We start from the raw sequence: 17,357 nt of genomic DNA, 5'->3' as shown, positions 1-17,357 counted from the left end.
GCAGTGAGTTCTCACTTCCAGATTATTGCGAGATGTCATGCTTATACATGTAATTATATCATACTCAATTTTTTTCTTAATGGTCTCATTTGCTATGCCAAATCAAGGCCTAACATTTAAGTTGGAGATTGACCGCGTGTTGACTTTGTCCTGTCACCAGATTTCCTACTTGACAAAAAGGTCAATCGACAGTTTTTTATATTCACATCAAGTAAATGTTATCAGACAGAAATGTTTTCAAGTGGTCGTCTTATGTGTTATCCCGCAGGGATGGCTGGACACATGGATCGGTCCTCGCCTATCCCCTCCCGTGAGCAAAGCATGAATAGCGCCTTCTTAACTTTTTAACGTTGTGCAGTGCCCCGTCCTTTTGGAAACCTCGCTTACCGCAGCACATCTGTGCCATTCTGAAATGACCGAAAACAGACCAAGACCGTTGTGTTAATTTGAAATGATTTTTGATATTCAAAACTTTCCGGCCAGTTGCCCAAAGTTAAATGATAATAGCGTACGGGATATCTGCATGTAATCTGAACGCTCATGTTTGAACTGACAACCGACTTTCTGCCATAAACTGGTAGCTTTTCACGTCAACGCCCTTAATTAACACGTGGACATTGGCGTAAATTTGTAAAGGAAATTGGGGGTGGGGAAAGATGGGGCAATGACTTGCCTGGCCAGGAAAATTTACAAAGCGGGGGAGGGCGGGTGACACCATAATTATGAAGTCGATGTTCATGGTATCGATGTACATCTTTAATATGTATTCAGAATGGCATATCTAAGGCTCTTTAAAACAGTTGTTCCCTCTTTGAGTGAAATTGAATGCGATTAGTCGTTGGAAGTCTGAAACACTTCGCTTTGTGGAGGGGGGAGGTGATTCAATAGCCCCCTCAAAATGTGTGTGTGGGGGGAACCGTACATGTAAACCCCCCCCCCCGATTTACGCCGAAAATGCTATAGGCCTATTACTGTGTAAATTGTACACATATTCAAGTTTGTTCAATTATATATTTATTTCCTTTTTGAAGTTCCTTTTTTCTTTGTGTTTTAAATCATCAGCAAAATTTGATGTCTGTGTAACATCTGAAATGAATGCGTGGCCTCTGCCCCCGAAATGGAAACCAGAGCTTGATTCCCGATGTAAAGATGCTTGTTGTTGATCGGAAATTTGTGGTCGACGCGTGTCAGTAATTTTTCATAGATGCCCTGTGTATAAGGAAAGCGATTGTTGTCCCACAAGGCCTTGACTCATTGCAGTACAATGCCTTTATGTCGCAGGCATAACAAGCTCAGTTCAGTCAACAAGCACTCTACTCAGTGTGTGTACATGCGCAAGTACGTGCATTATGCCCGAAAAAACACACACCAAAGTGTAGCAAATTACATGTGCTGAGACACAGGCTCCATCTTGAATGATCAAGCATGGGGTTAAACAACAACAAATAAGCGATGTTACATTGTGGACTGTTGAAGTTTAAAGTTAAATTTTGCTTGTCTAACCTTTCCAATTACTGATTTTCAACAGTGGCGTTTTGTAAAACCATATCTACATGCAAAGAGAGTAATTTCTGATAACAGGTTTAAGTTTCCTTAGCAATGCTTTACTCAATGTTTCTCAGTTGTTCTACATATGTCTGCGTTTTGCCTTGTGTCCAGTACCACCAAGAGTTTATCCGTTCAAAGTTCAATGAAATGGCATGACGTTTATTCAGATCAATGTATGATTAATAGGCCTATACCACCGGGCAAAAGCAGGAAATGAACCCATAGCCCAACGTGGGTTAGAAAGCGAACCTACCAATATGTACTAAAACAGGCACTTAAGAAACTAACTCAGGCACATTACACCATGTAATTAAATACCTAATTGAAAGAAGGGCCCAACTCCATCCGAAACTTTTTTTAATTCGAGAGAGAAAAATTGATGTTTTTGAAGGAGTTGGGCGTTTCTTTTAATGACGTATTCAATTATTAATTGCGACCTGTTTTAATGACACTACCTCAGTTTGCTTCTTGACTATGGCTTAAGTCATTGTTAATAAATCTCTTACTTCTATACTTCCATTGCCATATTCAAAGCACAAAATGATCCGTGCGTTCGACATGTATTTGAAGTACTAAATCTAAGACTCAGTAGAATGCCATAAATTGGAAGCTTAGGCCGACATGTGAGAAACGATCTCATAGCATTCACCATGGGACGGTCGCCATGATACATGTATTTCCCATGGCGGTGACAGTGTGATTCCCGACTGCATGTGTACCCGTTCACTAACGCCTCTGTGCTTCAGTAGAAGTTGTTGGACGCATGTCAGTGATTTTAAATAAATTCTCTTTCCCTGCCAAAGAAAAGTTTACTTTGCCCAATGTGTTCTTGATATTGAAGTACGTGTATATATTGATGCATTATTGCTGCTGGGAAGTCGAAAAAAAATTTACTGATACCGCAACTCACCACGAAAAGGTGGAGGGCCCGACATGATTGAGTAGAACATACCCCCCAGTCAAAAGGTGGGGTGGGAGTATATTATACCAACCAGCCATCCAAATTTATGCCCATATTTTTTCTAAAACGGTGGGTAGGTGGTAGCGTTCAGTAGCCCATGAATATATATTGAAACAAAAATTAAATTCAAGCAACAGTTTTGCCAACGGTATTCTGACCGCAGACGTGGTAGCTAAGGGCAAAGGCCCTGTCCGAAACGGGCTTCCAGAGCTACGGTTCGGTCTACTGTCTACGCGTCTCCACACATTTCCAATGGAGCGGAGACCGAGCTCGACAACAGATTTGGAAGCAGCTTTGCACCCGACAAGTTAAGTTACTTTGCACCATTTACCATTTCGCCAAAGAAAGAAGAAATCTTTCTACTGGAAAAAAAATCACTGGAAGTTAAACGTGATAATCATACATCGAGATCGGAGTGTTGAGAAATCCAAAGAAAAAACAAACAAACACAAATAACACAGAATAGAAACGAACATGGGTCTCATTCCCCGGCCCCTTCCGCAATTGCTCAATCCACCATCGACACGGCTTATAAATATTGTCGAATGTGTGAGACCATACATGTTAAATATACAAGAAAACATTTCACGGTTCAGTGGTTTCACGCATTGCCAACGCCTTACACGACATGTATACCATTACCCGCGTTTACGCGTAATTGGTAGTGCAGCATTCATGTTACCAGTTTCGCATTTGCTACATCAGTGTCCGTTGCTACTTTATGAACGCTTCGCAGTGCTAGAAGTTGTCTTCGTTGTTTCACTGAAGCCAGCCAGATAACCGAAATTCCATTATCAGGTACTTTTTTGTCTGATTCGTTTTAGCATTTTTCATTTTATCTACATGTTGCTTTGCTGTCAGCAGTCTAACAGTTTTTGAGAAGGGCCGACAAGTAGGCCTATGTAAATTTAGAGTTTAAAGTTTAGAAGCGGCACACTCATCTACGTATATACGACACCAATCGTGTCCAACCAATCCACATTTGTTTCAAGAATTGGACGGTATGCGTTAAAAAGTCTCCAACGAGTTTTCAGACAATGATTATGTAGAAGTATATAAGGCGAGAACTTTTTCAAATTAAGCTTATAGTCTTGCGTATCTGTCCGGTCCAGTTACCTCAAGGACTCCTTCGAAGTTTATTTGTGTAAAAGCAGAACCAATATCATAATCATTCTGTAAAGATTAAGTAAAGGCGACTATGTTTGCAGATCTATCTTGATTAATATACTAGATTTAACATTCATTGCAACTACATAACAATAAGCCCAGTAGGATTGTAAAAGACTGGTATTTCAGCAAACGAAATTTCCCTTTTGGTATAGGAATATTGTGTTGATGTATTTTCACTGGAAAACGATATCAACTATTGGATGTCATCATTCCGTATTAATTATGTTATGCCACACGATTCCATGTAAATGCAATCTTTTGATGCACTATGGTTTACATGAACTATTAGAGGAAAGTTCCCTTCTCAGTTTTCGCCCTATTACCATACGTACCAAATTCATCTTTGCCAAACTTGGATCAAATGCATCGAACTGACCTGATTCAATACAGAAAAGGGAGTGTGAGATGTTTTGTCGAGTCGTTCCAAGTTGTATTCATGACGTTAATGGCAAACACTAAGTTCTGCTGTTGCGTTTGTTTTGTGTTTTTCTGATCAATAAAACATAGAAAGAAAATAAAGTTCCTCTGTTGTAATGCTCAACTTACTTCAGACACATTTCGAAGCGTAAATGAAAACTACCTACATGTACCGGTTTCCCCATATTTGGGGAGATTTGCGCAATGGGAACCAATATATCTTTCCAAAGCCCGATCTGAATAGGCCTTTCTTCTCTTTTTCTCGTTTCAGCATAATGCCCAGGACAATGAATGTTTACTCATACGCTATTTCCCATCTGGGTCTGTGATATGCTTTATAGTCTGGTATCGGCCCTAAGAACTTCACGTTTGTAAAACCGTCCGCGTTAAATGCCTGACATTCAATCGTGATTGACAAAGGAAACATAGGTCATTGTAAAAAAAAGAAATGTTGGTGCGTTTTCACGAATAGCCTATTCCATTTTCGTAAGGCACCGTTCGTTTGGCGCAGAATACTTAGAAGGGAAATGCAAATATAAAAGTGAGATTTTTTTAAATGTTTGACAGCAAGGAAAGCATTGCTGGTTACTTCCCTTTATCACCATGTTCGGTCGAAACTTTGTTTTGAACAAACCAGAATAAGATTTTTCTCTTTACATTATCTTACAATGCGTTATGTTAATTGCACATGTTGAATTTGAGGAATAATAGTAATAACATACACTTATAAAAAAAAACTATTTCGAGGCGCTAGTCGTTATTATCCCTGCATATTGGGCTCACATCATCTAAACATTCCTGAAACCATCTCAGCTCCCTAGGAAGTATACTAGCCCGATGCTGCATGCAATTTCGGCACACATGGCTTAGCATAACCGTGTCTGCCCTCACAGGTACCCGTTTACTCCTGGGTGGAGAGAGGCACATACATATATAGAATAAAGTGACTTGCCCAAGATCACAGGTCACTTTACCCCTATGAGCCTCTCCCCACTTAGGTGGTTGCCACTTTGCATGGCGTTAAAGCGTTAACACATGCATTTTTATATGCAAGTGTACTTTAAAGCTGTTTTTTCTGTTAAAAGAAACACCAACGTTTTTAACCATCTGCAGTAAAGTCAGAACAGCAATATCTAGTGTGATATACACCCTCCAATATGTACAGCATATTGTGTTGATTAACCGAATGCCTTTATGTAAGGATTCTGTTTTTTTCTTCCACTTCTTCTCCCAGCCGTTCTGGTTTCCTTTCTCATTTCCCCAAGTGGTGACAATCTGTATACTTTTCTGTTTACAGGATGGCCAAGTTGTCCGGTCGACACGGAATGCTAGTGTTTACTGGTGGGATGGATGTCGCATTTGGTGTTGTCTTCATTCTGTTAGGAAGTGACTCTGTGAGAATCTTTTCTCATGGTGCAGTTGGAGTGCCAATGTGGGCCGGTATCGGCGTGAGTATCTCGTCAGCTGGATGATAATATTTTGATGATGATGTGCAGAATGAAGTGCGTTGTAGATGTATGGGGATAATCAGTATAACGCGCGCGTGATGACATCAGCTCTATCAGTGTCGCCATATGCTGCGTTATACACCCATTAAATATGTTGCGTGGTGATGTCAGCTGTAGGGTGTTTCATCCCAAGATCAATTGGCTTATTTACTGCTACATTTCAACCCAATCCAATTAGTAAGACCAAGATATGATAATAATTGAGTATGCTTGCACGATCGGATGCTGGTGCTTTCTGGGAACTTGTGTAAAAATGAGTGACTTTACGTTCTACGTTAAAAAACTGTTTCCATCTCAATATGGATTTAGATTCTTACTCTAAATAATTCCGAATTCTTGTTATTTTCTGCTGCTTTATTGGCTGAACATTTTCATGCAGCAATCTTTGTTTGGCTAACCAAAGCGGCATCCATAAATTTAAATTTAAACATGACAAATGTTTCCATGGCAATATAATTTGTTTTCAGATTATCCTAGTTGGTATCGGGAATTTTGTAACAGTTCTGACAAGCGGTAAAAAGAAGAGGACGGAGTATGTTAACGTAAGTATTGATGAATGTTTAAGTCATTACGATAACTTTTCGTCAGTTTACATGTGTGCATGTTCTATCACTAATCTCTAGCATGATGAAAATGAAGTTCAGAATTTGAAAAAACCTGTCAGTCCTTGAACGTATCTCATAGTTCAGCTTCGTAATATGTTTAGCAAAGCTTTTCTCCCTAAAAAAGGGTTTTCCAAGCGCTGACGCTATTTTTTTGCAGAAAACTGAACTTCCTTGACCTCAGCAGTGAACTTTAATCCATAGAGAAACCAGGTCTCAAAAATACTACAACAATTTCATCTCACCATTAGATCAACTTTGGTTCCTTGGTTCTGAATTTGTTGGGGATGACTCTGGCTGCCTGCCTGATTGGTTTCTATACCTGGGGAACGTGGGACGTGTTACAAATGGGCTCCAGTGACACCTTGATCCCGAACTCCACCATATCATACTCCGACGCGATTTCCATCTACGCTACTGTCCTTTTGATGGCTATCTTTGTCTTCCTTCTGAGTATGATGGTGATGTTCATGGACTGTTGTAGCTCTGTTATGTTTGGCGGCGCGCCTGGATCACGAGATTACGGATTACCGGTAAGTGACATCACTGTTTCCTAATCTAATATTTCTGTAGTGCAAAATGGGACAGATTTTTAAAAACACGTTTATTGGCATCATTTTTCCAACGTTCATTTTACATCCCAGTTCGTAGCTAGCCTAAAAGTAAAAGTCGGATATCAGAGAAACTATATCTTTCTCTCCTTTCATACCTTAATTATCGCTAATGAATATATAAATTATCATCAACCAAGATGATATGGAAGTCATATCAGAAAACGTTGACTAGATGGCCTTGCTAATGGCCAACATACGATAATGACTGAATAAATTTGAATACATTTGCATGTAATTTAACTTTCAGCCACCTCGGTCTCGCTCTATGTACGACGGTCCATACGGAATGCCCCCATCACATATGTACAAGCCGTAAGACCCCGCCACATCGGTGGTAAGACTTCGTGTACAACATACACGGACCCACGAGTCATCCTCAAAATGCAAAGCAAAACACAAAGCAAAAAAAAAATAAAAATAAAAATAAAAAATAAAAAGCTAAAAACAACTGCATTGCCATTTGGTGACAGCATCAAGTAGAACAATTCCTAATGTCACACATTATACTGATTTATGGTTGAATCAAAGGAAAGGGTAAAATATTCAAAAAGTTTGATTCTAGAGTTTATTATTTGGATTGGTGTCATGCAATTTCAATTTGCCTGTATATTGCAAAGTTAACGAGTGATCATAATCTCATGCACTCAGAATATGATCAGGAAAGTAGAGGAATGTATATACCATTTTGTTATTTCAGTGCTACTGATCCCTGTGTAATATCTATTCAAACTTGGCACAATTCATAAATTGCTGACTACTTGTGTAGCATCATATAATTATTTTGTTTTCAGTTTGAGTTTTCTGATCAAAAACGGTGTTCAGTTTGCTAACAAAGCGAGGAAAGTCAACTTGAATGCTCAGTTCGGGATGCTCCTAGCTAATTTTTGTTTCACTTAAGGTGTAAAATGGGTGACAAAATTTTTAAATGATTAAGAACACATACAAGTCTTGTATAATCGCCAGAAAGTATAATAATCGCTTCATCTGAATTACTTTAAAACTGTTTAAAGCTCTGTTTTAGACTCAGTGCGAGTCCTGTGTCTATAATTCTTTGAAAAACTCCTTAATTAAGAAATACACTTTAAATTTTTAATTTTCTCCGCACGCAGGAGTCCCTAAGAAAGTGACAATTGCACACATTTTTTTTTAGAAAAACCGAAGCTTTGCAAATGGAATTCGAAACTGGCGTTTTGAATGTCACATTTTTGTGGCAGAGTTACCCTGTATAGCTGATCCTTATTCTTTTGCTGGATTACACCTGGCAGGAACTCTTTAAGTTCATAATTATTCTTAGCTTTACGCACATGCCGTGATCTCACATTATTTTAATTTGAAGAAATTGATAATTCATTTGTGTCGATTTGTGTCAATTGAACAAGCTACTGGTTGCTCGGCTGTGGCAACGTCGTGAATTACTGGTCTCAGCGATTCATCAAAATAGTTCAAAGGATTTGTGGCAAAATAATACGAAAATCTGAAAAAAAAATAAATGTCCAATGGTAACTTTTTAACATTGCTACAAACTCTCTTATCAAACCCTGTTCTGTTGAAGCTATCCGATGACACATTGTAACAACGGGTGGTACCTTTTTTGCCCGAAATTGCCGCCCGTGGCCCCGTTTGAAGCCTGGTCATGTTTACATTGAAATGTAGAATCACAAAACAAGTTGAAGGTTCGTAAATTTGGCTTTCAAAACTGTAGCTATCTATTCGAAATTAACATTGAGCGTTTTCTTATTAATGAATGCATTCCGCGATCAAACGTCCTCGTCCATGTTCCCACGACATTCTCCAGCCTTCAGTAAACACCATATTCGTTGCTTTCAAAATCACATCAACCTTGATCTGTTCTTCTGCTTTTATCGTAATGGTAAACAGAAAGGAAAACTAAAATTGTCAAGGTTCATTTGGTGCATTGTCACGCCTACGCTTGAAAACACCCTGTGCATGTCTAGGGGTTGTGCTTGCATCTACATATGCATGTAGTCGCATTCAGATCTTATCTACGAAAGTTTACTCGCTTACATGTACATTGAACGCCCAAAAAGAGTACCAAGGTGAATACGTCACGCGCACAATTAGAGTGTAAAAGGCATTAGCGCGAGAACCATGCGCTTGAACCAACAAGCGCGCGTACTCCATTCTTTTGCACTGCACTTTCTGGTTCACAGTGACGTCACACTTCGGTACTCAAGAAAGTGTTGTAAAGAAAAAATCCATGAAGACAGATTTTTTTTATCCTGGCCCTGTTGTAGGCTGTGATGTGAATTGGATTTAAACATGTGACATGAACTGAGAGCCTTGGCCTTCCATTTGATCCCTCAATCTTGGTGTTGGCCAACTATAAAGGGCGTCGCAACCCGACCGCAGCTTCCACATGAGGTTACACTCACATTTGAAAGTGGAATTTATGGAACCACCAAATTTAAAACAATAATCTGATCATGTACCTTGCCAGCCCGTGCATGTAGTGGGTGACCCGGTGAAGTGAATAGATCTGAAGGTAGTCACAACATGTATGTTTTAGAATAATTTACCTTTGGATTTATGTCTCTACAATTTATAAATGGTTATCGATCATTACCATGACATTCCGTTAAATGGCCTTAATTCTAATTTTTGGTTTCAAAACTGGCATGCAATAAGATAGCAGCACGCTGCAGAGAATCGTATTTTTTTTTCAAGATAATGTGAGAAGATCTTTAGATCAAACTCTTAAACACGCACCGGGTAAGAGGACGAGTTTTGTATTTAAACGAACACGAAAAAGTACTTCGTTCGTCCTGCTAACGGTTCACAAAAAGATGTTTGTGTTTTTAGTTTTCTACACCAAAACCCGATCAGAACTTGCTCATCCAAATCTTCCATGACATGTCATCATCGTAAATTTTAACCTTAACGTTATAAATATGTATACATGTATTTGGCAACTGCTTGTATGAAAATAACTTCTTTGTCATACTTTCCGGCTGATTGGTAATGTAAAATAGAACGCCTTTCATATTTTCCCATCCGTGTACCAAGTTTACGTGGTTTACACAGCAGCCCTCGATGTCAAGTGGCCTCGCACGTTTTTGTGCCTCTTACAAAGACTTTCGGTTTTCAAAGGGACTTTGAATATTTTCATGGGACAGTGCACTGGCACAATCTCGCGGTTCTGACCCGGCATTCTGTCAAGACACACCTAATACGGACGCACGCTCCGCGCGCAGGTCGATTCTACTGAGTGGATACTCATCACTGCAACCACCCTCGTTTCACCTACGTGTGCTGTCCCAAAAACCACTAGGACCCACCCGGAGAAAGGACCACTTCTCGGCCATCAATTACTCATTCCCTGGCGAATTTCTGACATCCCAACAGGTATGTGTGGTCTTTCAATTTCTCTTTGAACCAAGACACAGTGGAAGTTAACCATAAGAGATGAAATCGAAATACTTGGCAGCTGTTGCATTCGACGTTTACCAATACATGTACATGTGTACTTCGAAGTGAATATGTACACAAGCACTATATTATTTGGGCATGTGGATACATGTTAAATAAATACGAAGAGATCAATACTGGATGCCACTTGACACCCTGTCCGCAAACTCCATGAAACTGGTCTGAAACACTTTTGTCTTTTTTTTTTAAATTATTCAATCTTTTCACTGATACATTTGACTCAGGCTTAGGACACGTTATCACTTTTTAATGACCAACAAACTTCTGGAAGGGAAAATAATAGAGTTCCATATACGGCCTCCACTTGACAACCTGTACACAAACCCTATGAGGCTGGTCTGAAAATGTGGTTGCTTAGTAAACGACTTGGTTTTTTCCTTCCTAAATCGAACTTTTCTGTTTTTGCCTAGGGAATAATGAGTGGTGTCCATTCTTTCCATTGTACTAATTCTGTTCAACCGGCACATTGAAGGTCGAAAAGAATTTATTGGAGGAAAAAAAATTGTGGGATTGCTCCACCCACTATGGCATATGACACGACATTGAAACACCAACTATGGAACTAGGACACACCCTATGGTGGGCCGTAGTCAGAATTTCAAAAGAGGTCATTCTATTCAATTCATTTCATTCGGAATTAGTCTGGGCACAAGTTTCCTGTATAGTTAGCATGGAAAAAACATCTTCCTGTACACGAAGTTTTCCTTGTCTGGTGTCACGTGACACACAGTCGATTCCTACTACTTTTTCATATCTCCACGCCTATTCGAGACTGAAGTAGAAGGTCGATCCATATTTGAATTGAAAAATTGCATTAGAAATGTGGTATAGACTTAAAAACATTCCAATTTTGATAAACCAAAAGACCATCAGGAATTTGGCAAAGATAGTATATACATGTATTATCCTTAAACAATCTGTGATTTATAGGGGAGTTTGGTCAAGCCCAAATTTCCTGTTATACATTGACAATTTTCCCAACTGATCACCTTTTTCTTTACAATATTCATCACTTCTCAGTTAATCTTCCTCAAATTATAATAATAATTGTGTTGTAGCTGAAACATTCTGTGACCGTTAATAATTCGGTAACTGATTCTTTTTTCTCAGGATGGCTATTTCGGGGCGGCATGCGATGCTTGTGTTTACTGGGGGAGTGGATATTGCCTTTGGTGTCGTTCTGATTATCATGGGAGCTGACGCAGTCGATCGATACACTCATGGTGCAGTCGGTGTGCCCATGTGGGCCGGTATTGGGGTAAGTCAATGAAACATGTATTTTAACTGTGGGGTTAACATTCGATTGCAGCACCTTAGATGGCTTTGCATGGTAGCCATCTTGCATGGCAGTTCTTTGTTTAACTGAGAGGCCCCCACCCTGTGGAACAAAGGCACTGGCCTGCAAGATGGCAGCCACGCAAACCCTCTATTGATGATTCAAGAGACTGAAGAGGCGGGTCCGGTGTGGTCGGAAGTATTTTGGGAGGCAGCAAGCTTGAATCATGTCTGAATAGATTTACCAGCCTCATTCACTCCAAACTCTGCGTGCTTTTGTTTTAGATCATTATGGTCGGACTTGGAAACGTGGTGGCCGTCTTGACCAGTAGCAAGAAACGTAGCCGTGACTTTCTCAATGTAAGTATTTCGTAACTAATATACTTTATAAATGCTTCTATTGCCAGAGGTGATAATGCATTTAATTTCGTACAGGACTCCATAATTATCATAATTAGATTAAATATAAGGACTGCAATTGAATAGTTGCACATATTGAACAATTTGATTTTTTTCTTTGTGAAATGAGTCTTTTGAAGTAAAACACAGTGGTAATAAGCCATGTTGGCAACAAGTCCATAGCACAGAAGCTACATCCCCCAGGCCCCCATGGCTACGCCACTGGTTCAGAGCATTGACTTAACCCCCTCCTTCCGGGAAAATGGTAAATAAAATATTCTGCAAAAAGAACAGAAAAAGTTTTTAAAAGAAACCATAGAAATTACAAATTTCCTTTTAAATACCTTGGAGTTGACTCCCTTCCACCGTGAATGGTTGTCATTTTGCTATTCACTCTGCCACCTTGCAGTCCGGTGCTTTTGTTCCACTGAGGGTATGTACGAAGGAGCAAAACAGTGTACATATAAAAGCTTTACGTGATACATAGCTATCTTGGAGGGCGGTGTTTGGGTTCTACAGGTGAAATGGCCTGTAGAACAGAAACAACTGCCCTCCAAGATGGCTATCACGTAAAGCTTCTATATCTGTCTTGTTCTGTCTTGAAAAACGTCCTTACAACACCCAAGTACACGGTTGGCAAACTACAGAATGATTGTCGCTTTACAGATCAACCTGGGTGCCCTGGTACTAAACCTGACAGGAATGATCCTTGCTGCCTGCGTTATCGGTTTCTTCACTTGGGGCGCCTGGACGATCTTAGAAGCTGGTCTGACGGGTAACAGCGCAAACATGAATGACAAACTGATCTCAAAATACACCACTATCATCTTAATGGCTGTAATGATCTTCATCTTGAGTCTGATGGCAATGTTCATGGATTGCTGTAGCTATGCTCTCTTTGGTAACAGTGGAGACTACTATGGGGTAAGATTTTTAAATAAAACATTCCTGAGAGACTGTTGGCATATTTGAAATCTCGTTTGACTGGTTTGCCAAATTTTCACCATTTTAATATCTACCGCAGGCCTGTTGCCTGACCAGAGACGGGGGGGCTCGTCAAGCCAAAAACTTTGGGCACTGTGAACACATATTTTTATACAAAGGCCTATCGCAATGTGCTTTGGAAAACAAGAATTGTACACTGTAGTTTTCAATATTGAACATAAAACTTAACAAAAATACATTGACTTCAAACCCTTTGAAACACCTGAAACGTGGATATTTGGCGGAACATCCTGACGGTACATATGACTACAGATTTATTCATTAATATGCAGAATCGTGGTCACCTTGAGCTTGAGAATCGAAGTATAAGCCGTAGCTTGTATGCCGAATATTACGGTCTGTTTGAAATATTCAGTACACAAAAAAGACCACCAACAAGCGGAGCTCAGTAGCAACCGGGGGGGGGGGTTCGTCGAACCTCCCCCCCCCGGCCGATGGGCCTGTATCGTACTACTTTGTAGTTCCAAAGCGACAAAATCTTAAGTCTGGGCCTGTTTGTTAGGTTTTATCTAATTTTCCTGTATCCTAGACACATTTGTTTTCATTTTGTGGGTATTAAGTCAATTGAGTCTAACTGCAAGTTCACTTTACGATATAACTGGATACATTGGTCAATACAATAAAGGAAGTGTTTATAATGGGCATATTCAGGCGATCTGCACGACTAGTCGATCCTGTATGAAATCTTTAACTTAACTGCCCATTTTTGAAACAGACTTTCACATTTGAAAAAAAGACCATTAGCTGATGGTGGAATTATCGACAGATCAATAAGATCAACCATTCGCGCAGGTCAACTGATCGCACGTAACATTTGTGTTTTTAACTTCTATTTAACAGCCTCCACGCCCTCGCTACTACGATGGCCCATACGGACCACCACCAGCACACATTTACAAGCCATAGAAGGATTCAAACCACACGCCATCTGACAGGTGAATTGAATTCCACTAAAACAGCAGTATTCATTACATATGCGATGAAATAGAGTGATTGCATTTTGTTGGATTTAGATAGACCTGTTATCAGTGAACATAAACCTCACGTGGTGAGAGCCCCTGAAATTGTTACTGTTTGGCACTTTTCTTTCAGCTGAGCAAAACAGATGTATGCGTAAATGCTTTCAAATTTATATTTTCTCCTCAAAAGTTGGAACACCATGCATGACAGTCTTTCAACTTTCCATTTACCTGTCTTTTTCAGAAACGAAGTGAAAAGTTGTAATGTTCCTCATTATTTCTAATGCAGATAAACATGATGAAGTGTACTAAAAGCAAGGTGCTTCGCTTCAACGCAGCCTCAGGATTTAAGTAATATCGACATTAAAGCATCCAGTTACTTGTGTCAGGATCATTTTAATCCCTCAATATTTTTATTGCATTTGCTCTGTAAATATTTAGCTGGAATCCTCTTGAAATACTTGTTAAATCATCATTTCTTCAATGCATGGGTTTTTCAAATATGGCCAAAAATTAACAGCTATTTTGAAAAACTGTTATGAATGTCTGAATGGAATGATGATTCTCCTGTATAACGCTACTCATAATTATACCATTCCCGCCAAGACAGAAGTCTAGAACTCGGTTCACACAATATGAGATCAACTTCCCTGGGTGTATGTCATTGGTATATCAAAACTCTAGTTAAATCCGAAGAAAGGATATTTCTGATCAAAATATCATCTTCACACGTGTGATTACTCTTAGTGTTATCGGGAATTTCCGGAACACTGATCTTTTTCATATTTTTATAACTTAGTTTTAGAATAGAGTTGTGTTTTAGGAGTGAGAAACGTATACAAATTATATACAGGTTTTTTCCAAGGTACCGAGGTCAATAAAATGTACAGTAAATTTGAAACACGACTGTGATTGACGGATTCAGTGTAAATGAGTCATCCGCAATTGACTGTCGACTTTTAAACTTAAGGAATGGTGATCATTTTTACAGGACTCCAGACAGGTTTCTATGGACTGTGATCGAAGGATACGGTGAGTGTAAGTGGTAGCTTTCACAGCACAAACGTCGAGGTGTCTCAAGGAGCAAAACAATCGCGTATCTGAATTTCGTATACATGGACTCCAATATTTCAATCTTCCTATATGTACAGGTATTTAAAAGCAACTTTGAGATAGGCCTACAGGTGATAGAAGTTGAGATCCAGTTAAACACTTGTAATAATAGCAGAATTAAGACAAAATTCGTATTTACATGGTGAATAGTAATATTAGGTCCTTGAGTCTTTGTATGTCTTATTTTGAAATACTGCTAAACTACAAGGTTATTTGTGAAGTCCACAAACGACCTTATTATAAAAGTATTCTCCCGTAGAACGTGTAAATTTTTGGTTAATTCGTAAAACTTGTTTGGAATGGCTACGTACATTGAATTTTACTTTTGGATCGCAGAAATGGATAACCTACAGATCGACATTTCCAGCTTGATGGACCTCAAGGACCGTGGAGATTCAGTCGTTCTGTAATTCACTCCGTTCCTCCTGTTTGTCTGCGAACAAAATTTTCATGTAAATGCTAGACGTAACAGGATCAGTGTATAATATATAATGGTTTTCAAAATGACTTCTTTGTTACTTGTAGTAAGGTGACTGGTGACATACATGTATTTACTGAATGCTAAGCGAGAATACTCGACATCAAACTAGTCTAATAACATAAATTAATTAAGGCGTACCCCTTTCAGCATAGATTACAGTCATGGGAAAATATGCCGAAGACTTTACGCATTGACACATACACCTTAAATACGTGTATTGGTGTTGGAAGAGACGAAACCGAATATATAATCCCGTAAAATAAGAAATAAAAAGGTCCTCTGAAGAAATGAAAAATTGTGTAGGCCTATTTCCTCCATCCACGCGCATGCGCAGCAGCTTGTGGTGTGTCAAAGTGCAGTGAACAGCTACGCCTATTTCTTTGTTATTCTTTATTTTGTATCATACTGTACTCTAGTTTTCAGATTAGAGTGTGCGCTAAAGTATGTCGGCCTGTACCAACGGTCTTGTCTACATTATTTGTGCACTCATAGAGAGGAGGTCAATGAGTCGCTACATCTCGCTGTTTGCGAGTAGCTGAGAAGTTGCAGAGAATTTTGGTTGGGTGGAACTATCTGAGACGGTTAGTTTTAATTTGCCCTTAACAATGTGTTTGCACAGTGAATGCAAAACGGTGAGCAGCATTTGAGCACTATCAACACTGGAAATACCAGCACCTAATCAGCTTTTAATCGATTTATGTACGCGGTTCGTAGGTTCATTAGTTTCTAGCTGTCGGCAATGATGAAAGAACCGCACAATGTTATCACGCCCCGAAGTGCAGTTACTCCACAGAGAACTAGAACTATGTTAAAACGAAAACCGTCCAATTTCGTATGCATGTCTTTCGATGGCTGTCTTTCGATACATAAGTTTATCTAAATTGAAAAAGTCGTTCCCTTAATTTAGTCAGTGTTCAGTGAGTTCACAGACAGATCTGGAGCGGCGGCTGTCGTGCGCATCGGGTACTGATAAAGTCCGATTAAAACGTCATGTGCAATTCATGTGCAGCGCATACGCGCACGAGTTTGTGTTTTTTGGCCATTAATCTAAATGTTTTGTCGCAGAGCAAGTTTTTATGTATAGCTCTATGAGCTACACCCACAACGTTTGTTTTCTCCGAAGTATACGCAGTTTGATTTTGGGCTTTAGTCTGAGTTCGGTTTTGACTCGAGTATGCGGCTATAAACACTGAAACCACTGTAGAAAACCTAAGCAACATTCTGATGAAACATTTGAAAACAAAACAGTTTTCAAGCATGTTTGAAAGTAGTGATAGTTGTACGAATAAATCAATCCAAGCTCAACTGGTGAGTCAACCATGGGCTGATTCACCTGCGCGCTTTGTTCCCGAAAGACCGTGGTTGTTTGAAATATGGGACTGGCTCATTGATCAATACATAATCATGGGCGTCGCCAGGGTTTATCCAGAGGGGAAAAGCACTGTTTCCCGGGGAGGGTCAAAGGATGGCAAAGCACTCATCAGCTAAACAAAAATAAACACCGGAAAGTTTTTTTCAAGCAAAGAGGTGATTTCATCCCCTTGAAATATTTTTTTATTAATATCTTGCTCTTTTCCTCATTTTCTCTTGTATGGTTTTGTCATTCTTTTCCAAAGGAAAGCGCTCCATACAACTCCCATAATGATGATAATAGTGTGTGGTCCAACAGAGATACTATGTCAAAAATCTAAACATATTTGTGGCCGTCTAGTCTTTGTAAACATCCTTTAGAATTTAAGGTCGTGATTTGGTTTTTGCCCCGTGGTTTCAAAATTCCGGATAATTGACAATGGCTCTGTACTTGGAATCAGCGTGGCTATTTGCCATTCGAAAAACTTGTACGGCCTCGACCGTGCTC

At 39.5% G+C, this 17,357-nt stretch overlaps 2 protein-coding genes across 2 annotated transcripts; both read left to right on the top strand.

Annotated features, from left to right (window-relative positions):
- Positions 1-3,147: 3,147 nt before the first annotated feature.
- Positions 3,148-7,967, top strand: LOC110983017 (uncharacterized). Its single transcript, XM_022241867.2, has 5 exons — positions 3,148-3,307; positions 5,394-5,544; positions 6,072-6,146; positions 6,458-6,739; positions 7,068-7,967. Exons 2-5 carry the CDS (start codon positions 5,395-5,397, stop codon positions 7,134-7,136), a joined length of 576 nt encoding a protein of 191 aa, XP_022097559.2. The 5' UTR covers positions 3,148-3,307; position 5,394; the 3' UTR covers positions 7,137-7,967.
- Positions 7,968-8,477: 510 nt separating this feature from the next.
- LOC110983016 (uncharacterized) lies at positions 8,478-15,794 on the top strand. Its single transcript, XM_022241866.2, has 6 exons — positions 8,478-10,183; positions 11,378-11,525; positions 11,828-11,902; positions 12,608-12,865; positions 13,787-13,881; positions 14,195-15,794. The coding sequence occupies exons 2-5, from the start codon at positions 11,379-11,381 to the stop codon at positions 13,850-13,852; spliced, it is 546 nt and encodes a 181-aa protein (XP_022097558.2). The 5' UTR covers positions 8,478-10,183; position 11,378; the 3' UTR covers positions 13,853-13,881; positions 14,195-15,794.
- Positions 15,795-17,357: the final 1,563 nt, after the last annotated feature.

This window comes from Acanthaster planci, linkage group LG21, assembly GCF_054643075.1.
Source record: "Acanthaster planci isolate LZ-2023a linkage group LG21, COTS_SCS, whole genome shotgun sequence".
NCBI lineage: Eukaryota > Metazoa > Echinodermata > Asteroidea > Valvatida > Acanthasteridae > Acanthaster > Acanthaster planci.
This window is presented reverse-complemented; position numbering and strand designations above follow the sequence as displayed.

What these genes read in the sequence shown, in the direction of transcription:
- LOC110983016 (XM_022241866.2), top strand. Translation starts at nt 11,379, where the DNA reads ATGGCTATTTCGGGGCGGCATGCGATGCTTGTGTTTACTGGGGGAGTG. An exon ending in CCATGTGGGCCGGTATTGGG is followed by an intron (nt 11,526 to 11,827) that starts GTAAGTCAATGA and finishes CTTTTGTTTTAG; the next exon opens with ATCATTATGGTCGGACTTGG. An exon ending in ACAGTGGAGACTACTATGGG is followed by an intron (nt 12,866 to 13,786) that starts GTAAGATTTTTA and finishes TCTATTTAACAG; the next exon opens with CCTCCACGCCCTCGCTACTA.
- LOC110983017 (XM_022241867.2), top strand. Translation starts at nt 5,395, where the DNA reads ATGGCCAAGTTGTCCGGTCGACACGGAATGCTAGTGTTTACTGGTGGG. An exon ending in CAATGTGGGCCGGTATCGGC is followed by an intron (nt 5,545 to 6,071) that starts GTGAGTATCTCG and finishes ATTTGTTTTCAG; the next exon opens with ATTATCCTAGTTGGTATCGG. An exon ending in AGAGGACGGAGTATGTTAAC is followed by an intron (nt 6,147 to 6,457) that starts GTAAGTATTGAT and finishes TCTCACCATTAG; the next exon opens with ATCAACTTTGGTTCCTTGGT.